At 37.8% G+C, this 24,197-nt stretch overlaps 1 protein-coding gene across 1 annotated transcript in view; it reads right to left on the bottom strand.

Moving 5' to 3' along the window:
- The window catches only part of Smchd1 (structural maintenance of chromosomes flexible hinge domain containing 1), a 140,013-nt gene that overhangs the window by 21,243 nt on the left and 94,573 nt on the right, over positions 1-24,197 (bottom strand). The window contains 13 exon segments of the mRNA XM_038315179.1: positions 932-1,122; positions 2,065-2,187; positions 3,295-3,380; positions 4,808-4,927; positions 5,074-5,200; positions 9,595-9,747; positions 10,012-10,143; positions 10,722-10,809; positions 17,160-17,224; positions 18,353-18,468; positions 20,019-20,176; positions 20,578-20,657; positions 22,856-22,981. Of these exon segments, the coding sequence (XP_038171107.1) occupies positions 932-1,122; positions 2,065-2,187; positions 3,295-3,380; positions 4,808-4,927; positions 5,074-5,200; positions 9,595-9,747; positions 10,012-10,143; positions 10,722-10,809; positions 17,160-17,224; positions 18,353-18,468; positions 20,019-20,176; positions 20,578-20,657; positions 22,856-22,981 (1,565 nt within the window).

The raw sequence follows: 24,197 nt of genomic DNA, 5'->3' as shown, positions 1-24,197 counted from the left end.
GGTCTGATCTTGATCTTGTATAATTCTTGTGAATAAGCACAGAATTCTCAGGGGTGTGTGTGTAGACCAGAGGACAGGGTCAGGCGGCTTCTTCAATTACTCTTTATCTTTTGAGCAGGATCTCTTATTTAATCTGGAACTCAGTGATTTGGCTAGCCTAGCTAACCAATGAGCTACAGGGATTCTCCTGCTCTGCCTCCCGAGCAAAGGAATCGTAGATAGATGTGTGCCACATCTGGTTTTCATGTGGGTGCTGGGAATCCCAACTCAGTTCTTTTTGACAATGCAAGGAACACTTTACTGACTGAGCTATCTCTCTAGCACCTGCCCACTGGGCCTTTAGGAATAACAAAGATACAATAGGCCTTCAAAATGGAAATGTTTTCTCATAGAAAGTATTAACCTTTAGGGTTGGAGAGAGAACTTGGTAAAGTCAGGTGACAACAGTTGGATCTCTGAAACTCACTAATTAGCCAATCTAGCAGAATCTGTGAGCCCCAAAGCTAGTGAAATTGTCTCACAAACAGATGAATGACTCCTGACAAATGGTACCCAAGGTCCACTACTGGCCTACACATACAAGCACACACATATGCATGTGTACTTACATACAACCGAACACACAAATTACTGCCCTTATCAACACAGTTATTTTGACGTGTTGATTTCCTATGCTGTCTAATAAGTACAAATTTAACAATAGTATGGTAGGTAAAGGCTTGTAATGGATTATGAGTTAGAATGTAAAAGAAAAGTAGGAGCTCAAATTCAAGTCTGTTATGCCAATAAAATTCACATTATTTAAATTCAAAGGCTTACTGAGAAGGTAGCTTAAATTGTATTCAGCATGTGTGAGGCCCTGGGTTTGACCCCAAGTACTACGAAGCAACAAATTAGACAATAAATATTACTTTCTTATTTTTTTCCTAACCTTTTCCAATCTGGAACAGCTTTCCTATAAATAGAATCAAGAGGCAACACCTGCTGACGACCTTGTGTCTCATCATAGATACAGCGTGCGGCGTCAGTGGTCAGGGTGACCACACAGTCCATGTCACTTGCCAGATGCCAAGATATGACCACTGCGGCGCGGTCATCTTCAATCTGTGCTAGATGTGCGATCTGAGGCCAGTTTAACAGAAATGTATAAAAATTAAAATAAAACAATTTTTTTTAAACTCTTACCACTAGAGAACAGCAGTAAGAATAAAACATGAATAAAAGAAACATCAGCCAAATGTTTTGGCACCCCAACAATTGGCAGGCTGAGAAAGGATTATAGAGGTTAAGACTACTGCAAGCTACACAAAAAGAAAAACAAATAGAAAAATAAAAATAAAAACAAAATTCCTCAAGCTGGAAAATTTACACTGACTGGAATCCATCAAACGGCCTATTCTGTTAAATTTTTAGAATAATTTTCTACAGATTAACCAATAGCAAATTTGCAAAATAAGCAAATAACAATAATGCAAAGTTTGTTAGCTAATTAAACACACACTTATTTTATACTTCAATGTCTCTAATAGGGAAGGTCTTGGTAATCATGAAGTACACTTAAAGATATGCAATAAAAAACAGAGGGTCAAGATTCATTAAGCATATTATTTAAAATACCTTTAAGCTATTTAAATGTTACAAATAAATAGCATTGTTTTATTGAGAATCAGAACAAGTCATTTTCTTACTGACAAATACTTGCTGTGGTCACAAGCATTCTTGCTTTAAAGCTATTGGGAAATTACTGCCACCTCTAAAATCTAGGCATTGTGTTGGTAAAATTGGGCCTACCATTTATTGTTCTCTGACCTGGTAGCACAAACTTGTTTAGAAATAAGGCTTTTATTTCACCATAGACATATTGTAGTATCTGCCCTAGTTTTCTAAGAAACTTTGTAAGAAACAGACGTGCTGACTGGCAGTGCAGCTCAGCAGGAGAGTGCTGCCTAAAATATGGGAAGATCTGGACTCAATCCTCAGAACAGGACTTGGGAGGGAAGACAGACATTTTAAACAAAACAAGTAACAACAATGAACTATTTCTTAAAAACTTAAATCACAAACCTTTCCCAAAACATCTCCACTGCGCTTGGTGTAGTTTGGAAGAGTGCATGATCTTCTGGGCTTTTTTTTAAGTTCATTTTGTTCTGCTATCTTTTTTTCCAAAAGTGCTTCAATATGAGGTATCTGTAATTAAAGAAAATTTATTTACAATGTCAATTTTTTTTTTTATCAGGCAGCCTAAGACAGAGAAAGCAGTAATTTGAAGTACGTGGGAAAGTTGTTTTTCTTTGATTATGGTGGTTTTCTGAGACAGGCTTTCTTCGTGTATCCCTGGATGTCCTAAAACTCACTCTGCAAACCAGGCTGGCCTCAAACTGACAGAGATTCCCCCTGCCTCTGCCTCCCAAGTGTTGGGATTAAAGGTGTGTGCCACCACTGCCCAGTTATTAAAACAGACACTATATTATAAGCAACAAAACTATAGTTAATACTGATGGAAAATGTTTATCAGGGATATTTGGTCACAAACTTAAGACATGGTAGAAAAGTACTCTATTACTAAATTATATTCCCAAAGAGAGAAAGCCTTCTTTGAGGAGGAAAAAGGGCAATACTGGGATTTAAGTTAGGCTCTTACACACCATAAACTCTACCACTGAGCTATGCATCCAATGATTTTCTAAAATCTTATAAAATATAAGATTTTATAAATATATTTATAATATATAAATATAGCCAGATCTATTGGTAATCCCAGCATTCACAAGACGGCGGAAGAAAGAGTCTTAACCTAGTCTGAACCATAGCAAGACTGTCTACCAAAAAGCAAACAAAACAAACCCCACCAACCATGACACAGGAAAAGATATACATAAATAAATATACAATGTAGTTGTCTTCTCCCTAAAACTGAATCACGCAAAGAAGACAATAAGCTAAGAAGACTTCTATACTATTCTGAATTACTTAAAAACATCATAGGGCTGAAGAGATGCCTCAGCAGTTAAGAGCATTTATTATTCTTGCAGAGGATTAGGGTTCAATTTCCAGAACCCATATGGTGGCTCACAATCAATTCAAGGCCCCAGTTCCAGGTGATCCAGTCTGCATGTAAGTAAAACACTCACATGCACAAAATAACTAAACCAATCAAACATACTGTGTGTGTGTGTATTATGTATATGTACCATGGTACACACGTAGAGATTAGAAGACACACACGCACACGCACACACACAACACACGCACGCACGCACACGCACGCACGCACAGAGTACTTAGAAACCCTACCTGATGCGCTGCAGGAACGTCAATGCTGCACGCTTTCAGCTCATTTCGCAGCTGGACCTCTTTCAATTTTGCTTCTTCAACTTGGCCTAAAATAGAAAAGGAAAAATTCTTTTTTTAAAAAAAAAGATTTTATTTGATTTTGTGTGCATTGGTGGTTTGTCCACATGCATGTCTGCATGAGGATGTTGGAGCCCCTGCGACTGCAGTTACAGACAGTTCTGAGCTGCCATGTGGGTGCGGGAAACTTAATCCAGGTTTTCTAGAAGAGCAGCCAGTGTGCATAATGACCGAGCTATCTGTCCAGGTCCTTGGCTTTTTGTTGTTGTTTGTTTGTTTGTTTTGCTTTCTTAAATAGTACTTAAAATATACCTTCCTAAAAATTTACAACTACTTTTTCCTTTTAATGTTTGATATTAAAATGAAAACTGATAGTTGATCATGGTCAATTAAGTTATAAATCCCAAGGTTCAATGATACATGACAAGAGAAACAGAATGAATGTACGGGGAGATGCTCTGGCACCACACCTTGATCCCACACATGGACACGTGAGCTACAGAACTGCAGATATGCTCTCAGTACAGTTAACAATCTATACAGTCTATACAGCTGACACGAATGGTTAAGAGCACTGGCTGCTCTCACTTTCAACCTGGGCTCAAATTCCAGGGCTCATATGGCAGTTCACAACTGCCTGCAACCCCAGTTTCACGGGATCTAGAAACCTTCTTCTTGTCTCTACAGGCAAAAGGCACAGACATACACGCAAGCAAAACACCTATACACTTAAAAATAAAAGAACCTTTTGCTGGGCAGTGGTGGTGTACACATTTAATCCTAGCACTCAGGAGCCAGTCGCAGGCAGATCTCTGTGAAGTTTGAGGTCAACCTGGTCTACAAAGCGACTACACAGAAAAATTCTGTCTTGGAAAAGGGGCGGCAGGGGGGGTGGGGGGGGGAGGGATAAAACTAACACAAGTTAAAACTTATAACAAAACATCTGACAAATAAAAAACAGGTAACATGGTACGACTTAACAAATGTCTTATTTTAATTGCATACGAATATCATTTTAAAAGACAGCAAACATTTTCTGGACTAATGGAAGAATAAATATTCCATTTTCAGTGCTGGTGGGCCCACATGCTACTGTGGTATGTAAAATACAAAGAGCTCATGATTAAAACTAAGAATTAGATCACTTATCATTCCCACAGTGACATCTTTTCCAGAAACTAGAGCTAGATAAATTAGTTATCAATATTGTCAAAAGCTTTAAACTTTCCACAGGTCCACATTTCTAGGGGAAAACTTCCAATTTTTAAAATGCATAAGTCTGCGATGAGCTTGATTAAAGTAAGGAATATTTCATGTGAACAACTGCCAACAACCCAGGAGCAAGCTATCCTTACCACCCTTTTCTTTCAAGCAGACAGACAGACAGACAGTCTCGCCCACCTCACCTGCTCAAAGACAATGCTTTATAATTACCTGCACACACAGGGTGACTTACATTTCATTTCATCAACAAGTTGCTTGTTGGCATCAAAGAGACTTCTATACATAATGATGGACTTAGATAACTGGTCCTTTTCCTTCGTAAGTGCTGCCATTTGTTGCTGCTTTTTAACATCTAAGAAAAAATTTCAGATAATTTAAACAACTTAGAAACTGACTTTTCCAATGCCATAATATGATGGATGCACACAGAAAGCAAAGCAAGGTTAACTGAAGTTCCATTAACAGCAGAATTTACTAACCTATGTCCCTAAGACTTACCATTGTAAAACATAAATGGCAGGCTATAGGATTCTAATGTTCTTGATAAAGTTGACAGTCGAGGCTCAAAGATAATAAAATATTCAGTACTATCCCTTCCAGGACTGTTTTCTGCCAGCACTAGAGTCTATGTAAGTGAAAGAGAATGAGAAAAACAAGATTTAAAAAAGAGACATTCCAATGTTACATGTGCTGTCGTATGGCTACCAAACAAGCAGGAAAACGCAACCATGGAAACACTGTTGAGTCTTCGGAGTCACAGAGCATCGCCACCACTGTCTTCCTTCGAGGTGACTGGACCCAACGGTGCACTGAGCACGACTGCGCCACAGTGACAGAGGGGCAGTCAGAACAGAGTCTGGTTTCTCCTCACTCCATCTGTACCCAAACCTAGGTTAAGGCAGGGTAAAACAGCTTGTGCAGTGAAAGATATAAACACAACCACAAAGAAATACGCAAAGCACAACACTGAGTTTAAGTTACAGCTGTTACCATGGGAGACCATTCCCAGGGGACAGAACAAGAGGCCCCTGAAATGCTTAAAGACTTGTTTTTTTAACTTTTATATTTTTTCAAGTCACAAAAAGTATACCTGAGCTTAAGATCAAAACATATAACTAGCAACTGATGCAATTATAAATATTTTAACTTGAATGTATTTTTAGTTCTGTAAAAAGAGACCTTAGGTTGTTTTTCAGAATAGAATACAATTTAAAAACACCCTCAACTAATAGAACACTATGGAGCACAAAACATAAAATTATAATCTTAACAATTACAATTCTGTTTCTCAAAAATTAAAGAACATAAGTTATGAATAAGTCATTCTCAGTTCAACACCAATTTTAAAAGCTATCAACAATGTATACACAGGAATCTAAGTACATATAAAAGTAGTTTCTATTTAAAAAATAACATATACTTTCACTTGTCTGCTTAAACTTGACTTGTTAATGGCAATTCATAAAATGTTACCGATTTAAAATATTTATGAATAATACAGCTAAACCACACTATAGCACTCAGTCTTTGGGTGGAGAACACTTAGTTTGAAAATTTTACAATAACCTAAGAAATAGGTTCTCTAATAAGAAAATCACTGATTGTTCCCTTGTAAATTTGTTTTCTAGGATGAGAAATATAGCTAATTAAAGGTTTATTTTATTAGATATCAAATTTCCCTTAAAAAGAGGAAAGAGGCTATATCAGTTTACCTTTTCATCGGCAATGTATAAACCACAATCTCCCTGGTGAGGACAGCACTCACTCTAATCATCTCTGCTTTAACTAGCGTCCTGAGCAGCACCAAGGCCATTTATTCTCTGTGATCAAAAAATTACTCATTTTTTTTACTCATTTATCTTCATACTAGAATGCCTTTTAAAAAATGTTTTGCAGTTTGCTGGGTTTCAAAAAAAGCTTAATATATTAATCTGACATATGTATAGCCATACATAAGACAAACCCTCTTTTACTATCATTAAGCTTTTTCTTTCTGGTAGGGAGTACTTTGATACCCATGATCTAGTGTCAAAAATTATCAACACATTACTACTTCTCTTTTAATTCTGTTTTTAATCAACACACTGCTACTTCTTTTAACTCTTTATGACATGCTTTCTACAAAGCTTAATTTGTAGTGTAGTTAAATATACTATATGAATAGGAATTTGGCATACAGATGGATACATAATACAAGAATACAAATGAGACTTGTTCAGATCATGTAGGCAAATAATATAGGCTATGATACAACTAACGAACTTGGTAAATTACAACATCAGGTTTTTGATTTCAAACAAAGTATATGTGAAACATTTCATACAAATACTGGCTGTATCTGGTCAGTGTTTCCTACATATTCTTGAAAATGATGGCCCAGGAGTGGTAGTAGTATTTGGTAGTAAAGAATGGAGACACAATGTTCAACTCCTAGCATCTAGCCACTGAAACAAACTCTCTCGTTCATTCAGTATTGGTTATGTGGAAGCCAAGTCAGGCAAGACTGCTATTTACTTAGAGGAACAGTAAGGACCACTGGTGGCGAAGGAAAATCCAGACACATCAAGTTTACATTTTATATGCAGCTTCTGGGAAACAGCTAAGTCTCTGTCCTAACAGGCAGAACAATTTCAAATGCACATGGGGAAGAAAAGGGAGGTGCAAGGAAAATGGGGTCAGGTGTGCTCTTCCAACTCCCCCTCATTTTCCATGTTACACAAGCTTCCCTCCTAAAAAAATAAATAAATAAAACTCAAAAAAGGTGTGTGGTTTTCATTAGAATTTTTCATTATGGTGCAGGAGAAGCTCACCTTCCTCTCTCCATTATACTAGAACAGCTATGAAGAGCTGACAGCAGTGGCAGCTGACACTTGTCCTCCAAAGGAAGACATTGAAAGCGGCACGGTACACAAGAGACTGGGAAGAACAGCCACTGTTCAAGCCTCACGCAAGGCTGTCTTAAAAGAATTCAAGGCGATGTCAACTCTTTAGATCTCACAACTGCAAATAACAAATCACAAGTGCAGAGCTTTCCATAAAAACTATACACTTTTGAATGCTGGTAACACTTCAATTAATGAAAATGTTTTGGCCAGTCACTGTCCAACAGACCAACAGAGACAGCTGAGAGACTCCCAATTTACAAGCCTAGAGTATTGAAATAATGTAATATTTGAGGTGAAATATATGCAAGGATGGGCAACAAAAAAACCTAAGAAAAGGTACTATTGGCACTTGTTGACATACACTGAACTACTCATAAAGACTAAAAAAATTAACAGATTGGAAAAAGGACCAAAATAAAATGAAAATTTTTCTGCCTGTTTATAAAGATTTAAGAGAAAAATTTAGCATTATTTTGATTATGTGTAGGTAAGTGTGTGTATTGCACAGAGGCACGCACACTCGAGTGCAGGTGCCTACGGGGACAGAGGCACTGGATGCTTTGGAGCTGGAGTTTAGGTGGTTGTGACCTAGAAATTAAACATCAGTACTCTGAAAGACCAGGTGAGCATACTTAAATGCTGAGCCATCTCTACACACCTAAGTCAAAGATTTAAAAAAAAAAAAAAAGGAAAACAAAACAAAACAATGTATGTACCAGCAATATAAAAAAAATCTAAAAACAAAACAAATACTTAAAACTAGCACTGTCCAGTCTTTAACAAAGGATACTTCAAAGCTAGGGCCTCACGATTGAGTGCTCTAACATAACAAGAGCTACAACCCCAGCCACTCCCAGCCCACTTTACACTTAAATTTTGATAAAGAATCTCAATACACTCACTGCCCAAGAATGGCCTTTAACCTCAGTCTGTATCACAGACAACGCCAACCTTTCTGTTCCAGCAACCCTGACCCTCTGTCAGGTTTACAAGCCTACATCAACATGCCCACAAAAATAAATTGCAAATTTGATTAAAATTAAAAGAAGACCATTTTATATCCACTGTTGCAAGTAAGAAGTACTTGGTGTGGTGGCACATTCCCGTAATCCCAGTGCCCAGCAAAAAGATACAAGGTCAAGGCCATCTTGAAAACCACTCCCAACCCCCCCCCCAAAAGATGGACACCCTCCGCAAAAAAAAAAAAAAAAAAAAGAAAAGAAAAGAAAAAAAATGAACACATAGTTTTGGTAGAAATGTAAACTAAAAACTGAATAATCATACAATATTTAAAATATGTGTATTATTTTATGGCCAATCACTTCTTTTCTAGTTATTTCTTAAATCAACCTATAAATCAGTATCAATTTATCTATATACCTACCAACCAACCATTCTAAATCAACACATAGAAGAAACATTTGTGATAAAAAATAAACCTTGGAAGTGAAATAAATTTATACCAAGGACTGATAAAAATATGTGTAGTCACTTTATTAATGACATAGGCTTTTATTTAACAAAGAAATATATCTTTTGATATATCTATATTTAATATATCTAGCTAAACTAGCTAGAAAATTCTTGCAAAAACGTAATCCTATTACATTAACAAAATTCAAAACTTAATATCTCACATCATATGTTGAAAGCACTATGCTATACTAATGTGCATAATATATCTTTAGATGACTTTGCAGTAATCAGCCAGATACCATGACTTCTAAAGGTTAAAAATGTAACAATTACTTATAGAGGTTTTTTTAAACACTGCATTTTTAAAATTATAAGACAAACTATTTTATTTAAGAAAAATGACAGGCTAATAATTTCAGTTTTTACCTAACCTTTATTTTATTGCTTTTGTTTGTATAATAGTAGTAACCTTATGACAAACCACAAACATTATATTGTCACTAAAGCTGAAAAATCAGCACAATAATTGAAATCTGTCATCCCACATGGAAGATCTGAGTAATGATGGTTCTGGATCCAACTATAATAGCAAAATCACAAATATTTCAACTGATTTTTAGATTTACTGCACTAAACATAAAATATCAGAAAATCTTCCTAGGTCTATATACAAAGAATAGGTGTGTTATGGAAGTTAGAAAAGATCTGAGAAACTTACTGTGATTTCAGCAGAACCGTTCACAAAGGGAAATTCAAGTGTCCTAACTTTCCCGATGAAGAGTGGGGTATCAGTGTCCTCCTCATTAAAACCTTTAATGGTAGCTACTACAGTGCCAACCAAATCCATTCCAGTATGATTACCATAATTATCCTTAAAATACACAGTGGGAAAGAGCTAATTAGAAGACAAACAACTAAGAGAAGAGCACGAATAAATCAGAAAGAAGACACATTCTCTTTCATTGATAGCTCAATATAAAAATGATTTTGATTATTTAAGTCACTCATTCAAGCTTTTCCTGTAGGTTTAAACTGAATTGTCGATACTACTCTGTAATAGCCATTCTGAACCTGAATATCAAAGCCAATCACTCTTGTTAAACTCTGGAGTGTTTGAAGAAGACATAGACATTACTGTGATACTGAGATGTAGGTCTCTGACCAAGGTCCTGCTGGCAATAGTGCGAACATTAGAAACAGCTGGGGTAGCTGGTTGGACGTCAGGAACCAACTTCATAGGCTGATTAGGCTGAACATCAACTATAACCTTAAAAACAAAAACAACATCCATATTAACAATGCATTCTTATGAATACTTTACTCTTTCGGGGGAAGACAAAGGACTGCATATACTAAATAAAATTTTATCCTCGAAAATTCCATTAATTTCTTAAAGTAAGTTTATTCTATCCTATTTTTTTTCTGAAAAAATCACATTATAAAAATCCTTGCTTAACCAGTTTCACTTGCAATGGGTTTCAGTTATCTGCCATCAATCATTGCTCTGAAAATATTAAATGGAAAATTCTAGAAATAATTATTTTATAAGATTACATAGTTTACTTCAGTATATTATTATAATCTTTTGATTTTATTGTTATTGCTAATGTCTCAGTGTGTCTACTTTATTCAACTTAATCATAAGAAAGCATATGCAGGAGAAAACATAGTTAGCACTAGCTTGTGGTTTCAGGGACCGACTGGGTCCTGAAAGGCCTCCCATAATAAGGGAAATAAATGACTTTTGCATTTATATTTTGCATCCAATAATTAATTCACTTTAAAACCAGAAACTTCACTTATAAAATGAGTAAACACCATGGTACATAAACTAAAGTTACAAACCTGCTCGCTGCTGAGCATATTTGTTTTATCAATCATAAAGTCAAACTGGATACAGTATGTCCCGACTTTGCTAGGGATTGTTTTTTCCCTAAAATAAAGAGGTAAAAGCAATACTTTTTTAAACCAAGAGTGAATGAGTTCAAAGCATTAACATTTGTTTCCTTTCACAACAAGCAAATGAATAAGAGAATTACCAATATTGCAATACTTTCATTAATGTAATCTTTATTTTAGGTTTACTTATTATATCTGAGTGTTTCCCCTTCATGTTTGTATATACAACATGTGTGAGCCAGAAGAAGTCAATAAAAGCTGTCAGATCAGCTACGGGGAAACCCTGTCTCAAAAAACAAAACAAAACAAACAAACAAACAAAAAAACCAACCAAAAAAACAAAAAGCTGTCAGATCCCCTGGAACTTGGGATCTGGAGTTACAGAAGGTTGAGTGCTGGGAACCAAACTCAGGTTCCCAGAGCAACAAGCACTCTCAACTGCTGAGTCATCACTCCAGGCCAGGATTTCCTATATATCTGCTTAATCCTAGGACCCTCTCAGCTGTGAATTTGCTCACACAAGACCCAGAACAAAGATTCTAGATATAGTAAAAGTAGAAATGACAGGAATATACAGAAATGAAAGTAAACACAAGAAACATGATGAATTATGTGTCCTTTGGGTTTTGTTTCATTTGCACAGTATCAATTACCAACTAACAGTTTTATAATTTCAAAGTTATAGGTCACCTTATTAACCTTCCATGCGACTTTCTTTTCAAGCTTTATTTATTTATTCCTTCACTTATGTATTTATTGTTTTTTCAGGGCATGGTTTCTCTAGCTTTGGAGCCTGTCCTGGAACTCACTTGTAGACCAGGCTGGCCTATACTCACAGAGATCTGTCTACCTCTGCCTCCCGAGTGCTGGGATTAAAGGCGTGCGCCACTGCTGCCCGGTCAGGCATTATTCTTAATGTCTGACTTTATATATTCAACTTGTTTATTGTGATTTAATCATCAATAAGAAATTCAGTGCCTAGAGATATACTTAGTCTATTCGAACCATATTCAACCATAACGAAAATAAGAAAGCGACAGTAAAAATTAAACAGCATTGCCTCCCAAGGGCAAAAACAAAAATAAAAAACAAAAGCAAAAACACACCAAAAACCGAAAACTGAAAACCTCCCCCGAAGCAAACAGCTATGTCAAAAAGTTGCTTGCAGATGTTTACAAGCTAACAGCTAAAAGGTATAATACAATAGGCCGGGACTCCAGAGATACTGAGTTTCACTCCTAGGGTTACGTTACTCCTGGGAGCCAATTCTAGAGCACAGGTAAAACCTAGGGCAGATGGATTCCCAAGGGTAGTGCAGCCCAACTCTGAATCACCTTCATCTCTAACAAGAGAAGCAAACATAAACCTTCTCTGGGCAAGACTGTTACTCTCAACAGACAGTCATCTCTTTAACAGTAATGTCTAAAATTAAACAAAATAACAAAATAATCCCCCCAAAACAATCAAGTATATGAAGAAACAAAGGAACTAGACTGAAAATGAACAAAACCAATAGATCCCCAAGGAACCTAAGGGAACTCTAGACAGACTTTTGCTTTTCAGGCTGATAACAGAAAAAGACTTTAAAAAACAAAGCAGTGAGGCCGGGCGGTGGTGGCGCACACCTTTAATCCCAGCACTCGGGAGGCAGAGGCAGGCGGATCTCTGAGTTCGAGGCCAGCCTGGTCTACAAGAGCTAGTTCCAGGACAGGCTCTAGAAACTACAGGGAAACCCTGTCTCGAAAAAAAACAAAAAACAAAAAACAAAAAAACAAAGCAGTGAACCTTCATAAAAGACTAAACACATAAAAGAAGTGGTACAAACCTGTAGTCCTAGTGTGACAGAGACTGAACAAGAATTGGAGGCTGGAGCCAGGTGGTGGTGGTGCACACCTTTAATGCCAGCACTCGGGAGGCAGAGGTAGGTGAATGTGTGTAAGTTTGAGGCCAGCCTGGTCTTCAGAGCAAGTTCCAGGACAGCCAGGGCTACAGAAAAACCCTGTCTCGAAAAGTCATGGATGGATGGATGGATGGATGGATGGATGGGTGGATGGATGGGTGGATGGAAAGAATAGCTCCAGGACAGGAAGGGCTACAGAAAAAGCCTGTCTCAAAAAGCCATAGATGTATGTATGTATGTATGTATGTATGTATGTATGTATGTATGTATGAACAAACAAACAAACAAAAATATTTCCAGGGCAGTCAGGGCTACAGAAAACCTTACCTTAAAAAGCCATTAAAAAAATAATAAATGGAGGATGGATTGGGTGATACAGCAAAACACACACACACACACACACACACACACACACGAATGCACGCACGCACACACACACGAAGGGGGGGGGATGTCAGCTGATCATGCCTGTAGTCCAAGGGATTCAGAGGTGTGGAGACAGGAGGATCATTTGAGTCGAGAAGCTTGAGCCCAACTTGAACGTAACAGGCCTTTCAAATAACAAGCACTGAAGAGTGAACTAAAAATGCTGGTCAGACATTGTTAACCCAAAGCCTTAACAGCAGCTCTGACCATGCTGGAGGAAAAGGAGCACACTTCAACACAGAGAACGGCAGGCACAGACTTTCTCCCACTTACGCATGAGACAGGTTCTACCCTACTTAGCTTCCAAGATGTGGGCACATTCAGGATGGTATATGGAGCTTAACTTAGTTCCTTTTCTGTTGCTGTGACAAAACACCATGACAAAGGCAGTTTATAAGAGAAAGCATTTAGTTGGCTTATGGTTTCAGAGGGTTAGTGTCCATGATGGCAGACGGATAGACACTGAGAATAACTTGAGTTTTTGGAAACTCCAAAGTCTGCCCCTAGTGACACACCTTCTCTAACAAGACCTTCACGAACAAGGCCACACCTCCCAATCTTTCCCAAACAGTTCTATCAACTGGGGGCGGGGAGTGGAGTCAGGGCCCAGCCTTCAAATATATGAGCCTATAGGAGGCTAAGAGCACTGCTCTCTTTATTCCACTGTTGACCAGGCCTCTCTTTAACCTTCTCTCTCTTTCAGTACAAGTCTTGACTCCTACATTAAATCTTCTGGTGCTTTTATTCTCTTTAAACTGTGTATTTATTATTTCTTTTGGCCTACCTGCTAAGACTGATTACTAACATACACGACAGAGTCAACATTAGGCTGTGTTGAACTCTTCTCTGCCTATTCCTTTTGAATTTAGCCTCAGGCAGATTCTTAGAACAAGGGCAGAAAGCAGCTATAATCTTTGTCAGTATCATAAGAATGTTCTCTAGCGTAGTTGCTAATATTACTCCCCACTGAAATCTCTTGAGTTGGGCCTCTATATTCCACACTGCTTTTAGCATTACTGATTTCCAAGCTCCTACTAGGAACTCCCAAAGTCTCCCACAAAAATAGCATGATCAGGCCTTTCACAATAATAGCCCTTATACACTGTTGCTAGACTGTAAACTCCTGTAACCACTTTGAAAAATAATCTGGAGGTTTCCTAAAAACAAAACAAAACAAAATGACCAACAGAACTACCATATATCCCAGATATACCAATCCTGGGCATGTATCCAAAGGACTCCATATCCTTACTACAGAGGTAACTGCACAACCATGTTTATTGCTTCTGTAATCATAATGGCTAGGGAACTGAACCAGTCTGGATGTCCAACAAATGATTACTGGGTAGCCAGGCTGAGTTTGTACACAGAACTTGGGGGGCAGAGGCAAGGAGATCTCTGTCAGTTTAAGGTCAGCCTGGTCTACAAAGTGAGTTCTAGGACAACCAGAGCTACAAAGAGAAACTCTGTCTCAAAAAAAAAAAATACTGGATAGTGAAAATATGGTACAGATAGACAATGAAATAAATTTTATTCCACTATAAAACTAAATGTGTTAGAAAATGGCTATAGCTGGAAGATATATTAAATGAATATATAGGCCCAGAAAGAGAAATGCCCCATGTTATCTCTCATGTGGATCACAGCTCTGAAGTTTTAGATCTTTGTGTTTAACTTGGAATATATGTATAGAGCAGTCATGAATCTAGAAAGGGGGCATAGGGATAAGGGAGGCCTGGACCCAAATAAAATAGTCAAATGTTCCCTTTTAGGTTGAGAATGACATAAGATGACCACTATAAGCATAAAAATTGGAAAACCCAATACCAGTCTATGCCATATTAGAGACTGGAAGACACTCCCAGACTTCTGCCCTCACAGAACCCCAGTTTTACCATAGCTATTTTGTTTTGTTACTGGAACCTGCGATATTATTTCTAAAATTTGTATGGTAAAACAAAAGGCCAAGAATTACAGGGAGAACAATAGGGTAGAAATATTTTTTAGAGGATACCAAACTTCTAAACTATTGTAGTATTGGCAAAAGCAGGCAAATGTGTCATTAAATCAATGTGTGGCCTAGAAAGAGACGCACACATGAATGGATTCATGACTTAGTTTTATTTTTAAAGACTTTCATTTATTTATTTTATTATGTGGGTATTTTGTCTATATATATATATATATATGCACACCAGAGAGGGTATCAGATCACATGGGACCAGTTATAGACAGCTGTGAGCCAATATGTAGGTGCTAGGAATTGAACCCGGGTCCTCTAGAAAAGCAGCCAGCACTCTTAACCCCTGAGCCATCTCTAGCCCCTGCATTTATGATTTATAATACAACTATCACTGAAGAATGTTTATCATTTCAACAAATAATCCTGAATACATGTTCTAGAAAAACATCATGGTCACTAAATTTATACCATGTTCTAAGGAAATACTCATGATTGGGGGTGTAGTTCAGGAAAAATGTATTTAATGAATGTGAGACTCTAGGCTCAATACCTAGTCATATTTGCCCTTTCTCGCCCCATAACCCGTTACTCCCCCCCACCCCGAAGAAAATCAACCCAAAAGACCAAAGTACCATAAATTCCAGGTTTAAGTATAAAGAGAGTTAACATAGCAGATCCAAAGTGTTCTTCTTAGGAAGACCTGTTTACAATGTTAGCCCGTGTCTGGCATCTGTGAGGTACTGGGTTATACTGATTTCACACACTTGTATTACCACAGATCCTATAAGAGGCTTACTTTTCTCCTGGAAACCTGCAAATATTGCTATGTGTCATTCAGGGATTGGCTATATCAGCACCCCAATAAAAGTCTAACTCTGCTCCCCTGCTTAACTTGATAATGGAGAATTAAAGCACACCTTATGAGATCCACCTGGAGAGGATACTTTGAACTGTCTAACTGCTTTCTCTTGGAAATAGTAACATGAATCTTCTCTCTGCAGATGTTGTTCTGTGACCTTTGCCACAATAACTCAAAGCAGTGAGTGAAATTATACTAAGTTCAGTGGGTCCTCTCCTAGTGAATCACCAAACCAATTGGTCATAAATTGCCGAAACCATAATATAGGAGAATGTTTTTAAAATCCAAGTATAACGACTACTTAAAGAGGATTAATTATAAAAGAAAGTCTCAAGTCATTTGAGTTCATAAAGATCTAGAACTTCCGTCACAGAGACCACAAAGAGTGCGACACTAGCCTGCCTCACAGTGAGCAGACAGCTAACAGAAGGCACAGTGTTACATGACCGCAGTGCAGCGCGGAGGACACTAAAAGTAGGAGGCTTTAAAGTGTAAGCCCAGTCTGAGTCTGCTCAGTGGGTAAAGTGTTCACTGTACAAGCATGAAGGCTTGAGTTCAGATTCCTAGCACCCATGGAAAAGGTGGATGTGGTATTACACGTCTGCACCCCAGCACTGTTCACTGGTTGGTTCACTGAGGCTGTCTCAAAAATTTAAAAAGAAGGGGGGAGGTGTGACAGAGAAAAGCAGCTGATGTACATACACTTCTGGCCTCATGTGCACACATTCATACAATACACACTAAAATAAATGCTTATACTAAAGTGCTCTGATACCATAAAGAAATTCTTTTCATAGCTGGGCGGTGGTGGCACACGCCTTTAATCCCAGCACTCAGGAGGCAGAGGCAGGCGGACCTCTGTGAGTTCGAGGCCAGCCTGGTCTACAAGAGCTAGTTCCAGGACAGGCTCCAAAAGCCACAGAGAAACCCTGTCTTGAAAAAAATACCAAAATGAAAAAATAAATTCTTTTCATGTATTTTCTAGATTCTAATGTTAACACATCACAACAACCTTCCTCAAAACCATTTTTACAGAGCAACATTTAAAAACCAAAACGAAAACCAAGCAAATATGCCTTTCTACAAATACCTTCTGAATACGAATGTTAAGAAATAAAGTCAACGTTTTCTTCTTGATTAAAAACTACTTTTCCTTAGGTAAGGAATACAAATACCACTACCATGAATTATTCTACACTGAGCACACACCGAAATATAAAATGACGTAAATGGTACCTGAAATAGAAGCAGCCATCTTCTTTGTCATTATCTTTTATTTTATTACAACTAAATGTTTCTGCCTAGAAAGGGGAACAGAAGAGGGAGAAAACAAATGTTAAAAGAGTATATTCAGGGCCGGGTGGTGGTGGTGCATGCCTTTAATCCCAGCACTCGGCAGGCGGATCTCTGTGAGTTCGAGACCAGCCTGGTCTACAAGAGCTAGCTCCAGGACAGGCTCCAAAGCCACAGAGAAACCCTGTCTTCAAAAACCAAAAGAGCATATTCAGGATGAAAATGTACAGATATGAAAGATGAAGAGACTGCATCTGGATTTATACATTTACAAGTACTACTGGACTGCTAGTCCTAAAGTAGTAAAGGCTCAGCTTGCCCAGCTGCTAACTTTTAAAACACATTGTTGAAATGAACTGTCAACTCTGAAGTGGGTTATTAAGCTGGGGGCTCTGTTTCCACTCTAAGAGTTCTCTCATTTGTACTGCAAGGAGCCAACGGCTGTGTGTGGCCACTGCATACCTGAAATCTGGCTTCTGAAGTGGGCAATGCAGCTAGTCGCACTCTCATGACCGAATAATCTTGAAAATATCAGGGTAGGAACATAAGAGATCTTGCTGTGTAAGCATGAAGACCTGAGTTCAAATCCCAGAACTAACATAAAAGCTGGGCATGGTTGTGTGTACCTGTAGTCTAAGGATTGGTGGGGTGGAAATGGGATCCAAGGTCTCACTGGGTGGCAGACCCCCATCTCGGGGGAATAAAGAGAAAGCAGAGCAACAAAGGTAGACAACTGACATCATGTACAAGCATGGGTGTGCATGGAAATATATTATCTGTGCACTTATACGTATGTGGCACACACCCATGCACACACAAATTAACTAGTCAAAGAATGCACATACTGGAATTTTAGAATACTGAGGACATGCTGAGAAGGTAACTTTTGATATATTAGATGAATAATATTTAAATTATTTTACTTCTTTTTGTCACTTTTGTGTTTATTTGTTGTTATTTGAGACAGAATCTCTATGTTTTCCTGGCTGTTCTGGAATTCACTATGTAGAAAAGACTGGCCTCAAGATCACAGAGAGCTGTGTCCCTAGCACTGGGATTAAAGGCATGTGCCACCAGGCCTTGATGGTCAAACACTGTATTATTTTCAGTTTCTTAACCCACTGGTCATTACTCACATTTGTTGGTGTCCGGCTCATGCCGCTAGACAGCTTCCACATTTTCATGGAAATGCGTGTTGGATTAATATTTTTGATGACACTACCACCTTCAGAGATCACACTCACCATAAAATCTGTCAAGTAAACATAAAATTTACTTATTTGTTTAATAGTAATATTCTGGCAAAGACAATAAGACTTTTCAGACATGAAACACAAAGTAATTTGAGATCATTACTTAACCAGGAATCTTCAAAAATGATTACAGGAAACTGTCAATTATGACAGACAACATTCTGGGGCTGCGTCTGAATGTAAAGTTCTCCTAGACAAGTTTATCTTTGCTACTAACACTTTCTTGTCATAGCTGCAGTTTCCCATGATGCAAACCTAGCATGGAAAACCAGAACGGTGTGACTGTATGTGCTTGGTACATGAAAATTAGGCCGACTGGTCACAACACTGTATGCCATATGTATTTCTAGAACAAAAATATTTTTAGCCAGGTGGTGGTGGTGCACGCCTTTAATCCCAGCACTCAGGAGGCAGAGGCAGGAGACACATCTCTGAGTTTGAGACCAGTCTGGTCTACAGAGTGAGTTCCAGCACAGCCAGGGCTACAATAGAGAAACCCTCTTAAAAAAATACATACAAACATACATACATACATACCTACATACATACATACATGCATGCATACATACATATATTTACTTTCTTTTATGCTTTAACTAGGTAAAGTAGCTAATATATTATATGTAACATTAACATTTCCATTATATTTACTAGCTATATGTAACATGTTGTACCTGTTATACTTTATAAATTCAAAGAAAAAAGTTTTATTTTTCCCAGATTGGGCACAAAATTTATGAAGTATAAAACCTATAAATATGTGTATTTTAATTACTAAAAGCTACTGTTAAACGATTTTAACCATAACTTTTTGGTGCGCTTCTTTTGCGTATCTAAGTACATACAGGCATTCACCCCTTCAAGAACAGAGAAGCTTTGTAGAAAATGCTTGAATAAAGGACATACTAATTTCCTATTGACAACAGTAGCTAGAGAATATGATTACTGAGTCACGTCCTACATTAGTCTGTATTTACTGAAAACTGTACTATTCATGACTAAAACAAAGACTCTGAGTTGTTATTTAATGGATGGTTGTTGTTCTGAAACATTTTAATACAATCTGATGCAATTTATTTCTACCTAACATAAGCTAAATGGCCCTGGTATCAATGGCTTTAAGATAACATAAAAGCATATAGAACAGAGCTGAGCTACAGACTAGTTGCCATTTAGTTCTTATTTCTTTGTTTTGTTTTTTATTCCTGTGAGACAGCCTCACTCTGTAGCCAAAGTTGGCCCAAATTCGCTGCAATACTTTGGCCTCAGCTCCAAAGTGCTACTACACCAGTCTTTGGTTCCCATTTGAAATACCTCAGACTACCTACCATTTTATACACGGACTTTCAGTCATTCTTAAAGTGAAAGACTATGAAACACAGGATGAGGGGAAGAATTGATCAGTCATGTGTTTTCTTTATCATTTAAAAGTAATGACATGCATGTCTTTTTTTTAAAGTCATGCTGAACACAAAACATAATTTATCCCATTAATAATACTATAAGGAACATTATCACTAAAGGTTTATTAATACTTTTTGCTACTTACCCGTGAATATGTCACCTGCTATAAAAGAGGCATCTTTATCATATTTAACATTGAGACGAACGGGCTTATCAGGGTCTGGAAGAACCATTAACTGAATTGTAGGTCCTTCTATAGCACTCTTGTAATAGACGCCTTTAACCTGCAGAGTGTGTTCTCCCCTAACAACAATGGGAAAAAAGAGGGGCAAGATTCAAATTACATTGTCACAACTGAGAACTTCACAGATAACTAATATAAAAATTAACATTATTAGGCTGGAGAGATGGCTCAAAGGTTAAGAGCATTGCCTGTTCTTCCAAAGGTCCTGAGTTCAATTCCCAGCAACCACATGGTGGCTCACAACCATCTGTAATGGGGTCTGGTGCCCTCTTCTGGCCTGCAGACATACACACAGACAGAATACTGTATACATAATAAATAAATAAATATTTTTTAAAAATTAACATTATTATTCCTACTCCATTACAATTCTTGTCTAACACTAAATAGTTATTAATCTTAAATTCAGAATTATAAGAAAAATCAATCTCTGTAAAACTGCAAAACTTTCAGTTCTTACCTTGGAGCAAAAACAGTGAATATCCCCAAATTAGCTCTGCCCTTATCATCCGTTTTATGCTGCTGGTTTGAAGGTATTAGCTACAAATAAGACAAAATAAAAGGGTTGATTAGAAAATTTTAGAAATCAGCTGGGTAGAGGTGGCACACACCTTTAATCCTAGCACTCAGGGAGCAGAGGCAGGCATATCTCTGTAAGCTGGAGGTCAGCCTGGTCTACAGAGTTCTAGAACAACCAGAGCTACACAGAGAAACCCTGCCTCAAAAACAAAAAAACAAAAAAAAAAAAAACAAAACAAAAAAAGAGAGAAAAATTCTAGAAATCTATCAGGTTCTTTTCTATTACCATGTTTCTAAAATGTTATTTTAAGCTATATTTGCAAGTAAAATTTTTAAACCTAAATTAGTTGAAAAACATGTAATCATATGCTCTAAAAAAACATTCAAAATGTAATCAAGTTGTAGAATTCTATGTTGGTTGTATTGCTATCAGCTAAATGTCAAATAAATTGTACCTGGGAAGTACAGGAGAAAGTATAGGAGAAATACACACACACACACACACACACACACACACACACTCAAGTGGGCATCACAAACTATCCTCATTCCTTTTCCTTTACTGTGCTTTTCATTCTATTCATTCGGGCACGTGTGCTTTTTTGATCATTGCTGCAAGACTACCTTCACAGTAATAACCAATGCTTAACAGATTGTCAGTGGCCACTTCTCCTAATAATGGTTACGTCTTAAGTTTTCATTTATTTTGTGTGCCCCTCCCCCACCAGGTACAGGGTTTCTCCGTAGCTTTGGAACCTTCCTAGACCTCACTCTGTAGACCAGGCTGGCCTCGAACTCACTTGAGATCCGCCTGTCTCTGCCTCCCTAGGATTAAAGGCATGCCCACCAAACGCAGGCAGATCTCAGTGAGTTCAAGGCCAGCCTGGTCTACAGAGTGAGTTTCAGGATAGCCAGGACTTTTACACAGAGAAACCCTGTCTCAAAAAACAAACAAACAAACAAACAAAAACTCACAAAAAAACAAAAAAAATCTTGATTCTCATCACTTAACTAGGGACATAGATCATAAATATATCACATTTATTTGGTACTTTAATTTCCCACATCAGCTTTTAGAATCAACTTGTAAGATCCTGGGAAATGTGGGTTGGGATTCTGTCTGAATTAATTAAATTCAAGAGCTCTGCCAGTTTTGTACAGTATCAGCTGCGCTATTATATTTATTAAACTTATTTGGATACTCCAGACTATCTGAACATAATCTCAGGAGCATTCTGGGAACTGACTGGCAACAACTGAGCCATTAACTTCCTTCAATCTATTGGTGCATTGTAAAAATTAAAAAAAAAAAAAAGTATAAGAACTGGAAGCTTCTCTTCTTTAACCTTGAGTAAAAAGGGCCTCCAACTTACACAAGGTGCCTGCAGTTTCTACTCAATTCTCAACAGCTGGCTCTCCCAATGTACTTGGTAACAGTTAATACCTGGACTATGTGCTATGCTCACAACTGTTCCAGTTGAAGAGGGAAGAGCAGAAGACCACCATCCCAGACACCAATCCAGCCCGTGTCGAGCAGCTCTGTCCAGGACCAGGCATCTCTTTGTAAGGTGAGAGGAACCATCCTATCAGTGCAACGATGGCATCTCTTTGTAAGACGAGAGGGACCATCCTATCAGTGCAATCAATGATGGCATCTCTTTGTAAGGTGAGAGGGACCATCCTATCAGTGCAATGATGGCATCTCTTTGTAAGGTGAGAGGGACCATCCTATCCTATCAGTGCAATGATGGCATCTCTTTGTAAGACGAAAGGGACCATCCTATCAGTGCAACAATGACACCTCATTTGGTTATAAACTAGAAACTTCACTTTATCAAATATAAAGACTCTGATTTATATTAGACACTAATAAAGATGACAGAAGATTGCATATTTTAAAAGAGAAGGAAATATGATGCCTGATACTATCATGAGGATAAAATGCTGATCTTCGAGGAGTGCAAGGGGGAGGAGGGGCTAGAGATCAAACACAGATTTTTGTGCACTCTAGAAATCACTTTCCTGCTGAGTTACACTGTCTTAATTTTTATTTTATGTGTATGGTGTTTTTGTCTGCATGCATGTCTATGTTCCACTTTCATGCCTGTGGAGGCCAGAAGAGGGCACCAGATCTTCTGTGACCGGAGTTATAGATGCTAGGAACAGAACCCGTGTCCACTGCGAGAAGTGAAAGATATCTCAGGAAGTCTGAAACTTACCTTCAGATTGCTAGTTTTTATGAGGTGTATTCTGACATTTGAGACCAAGGCAGGATTATCCCACTGGTCACAGAGCTGGACAACGAGAGGGTGGGGTAACTGTCTCCCATTGATCACTGGCATCGACTGAAACAGATACAAACATTTTAGTAAACACCAACAAGTATGTGTCAATATGATTACTTTTATAGTAATGTTATATTTATAAATTTCTTCTTTCATCATCGAAAATAAATCTGGAAAGCCAATTTAAGTATCATAAATGACCATTTTGTAGGAAGATTAATAATCTGTTAAAAAGATAAACATTTGACATTATTTGCTTATAGCACCAATCTGTAGTTTTAATACTTCCATCAATTTTTAAGCTTTTGCATAAGGGTATTTAGCAATAACTTTTAGTCCCTAATTAAAGATGGTACTAACAATCTATTCCATAAGTACAAATGCTTCTTATTTTCTCTCTAGCAAGTATGGAAAGCTTGTGCAACTCCAGAAATCCAGGTAGTGATGTATTAATGGATATATTCAAAGGACACATTGTTAAGCAAAATACCACATAAAGCATCAATCTCATGTAAGATTTTATTACTTATTTATTTATTTGGTTAGTTTGTTTGTTGGTTGGTTTTTCGAGACAGGGTTTCCCTGTAGTTTCTAGAGCCTGTCCTGGAACTAGCTCTTGTAGACCAGGCTGGCCTCAAACTCACAAAGATCCGCCTGCCTCTGTCTCCCGAGTGCTGGGATTAAAGGCGTGCGCCACCACCGCCCGGCTTCATGTTAAGATTTTAAAACTTAAGTGGGAGAGGAATAAAAGAGTAAAAACATGGAAGCTGACTGGTGGCCTCACTCCTATCCACGTACCATTTACTTCCTCCACCCTCCTGTCCAATCTAAGTTAACTAATTAATCAAACTAGGTTGCAGGCTGCCAAAAATGGAAGAGAATGTAATGCTTTTCTACGGATAAGTTATCCAAACAAATAAGAATCTCGACAGTGGTTATATACAACGCTTGGTTTACAAGGCTACAGATGACTATCACCAAAGATGATCAACTGCTTGGATTTATGAATCACTGATAGTTTTACAGACTGTCCACTCTACTGTTGGTGTGAGTCTCACTACATAGTCTAACCTGCATCCTAAACGTGGGTGCAGGCAAGCCTTCCTAAATGTGGATACAAGTGTACCTGCTAGTCCCAGCCCACTTTGCTTCCTAAACATGAGTGCAGATGGGGATCATCAGTCCAGCCCCACCCTAACTGCTTCTAAAGGGTGCTTCTCACTAATTAAGACTTTAATTGATGCTATAGTAGTTTTTCAGAATAGTGGAAAATGAC

The sequence above is a fragment of the Arvicola amphibius genome, chromosome 18 (assembly GCF_903992535.2).
Source record: "Arvicola amphibius chromosome 18, mArvAmp1.2, whole genome shotgun sequence".
Taxonomy (NCBI): domain Eukaryota; kingdom Metazoa; phylum Chordata; class Mammalia; order Rodentia; family Cricetidae; genus Arvicola; species Arvicola amphibius.
Note: the sequence above shows the minus strand (reverse complement) of the source record. Positions and strands in the feature narration are given on the sequence as shown.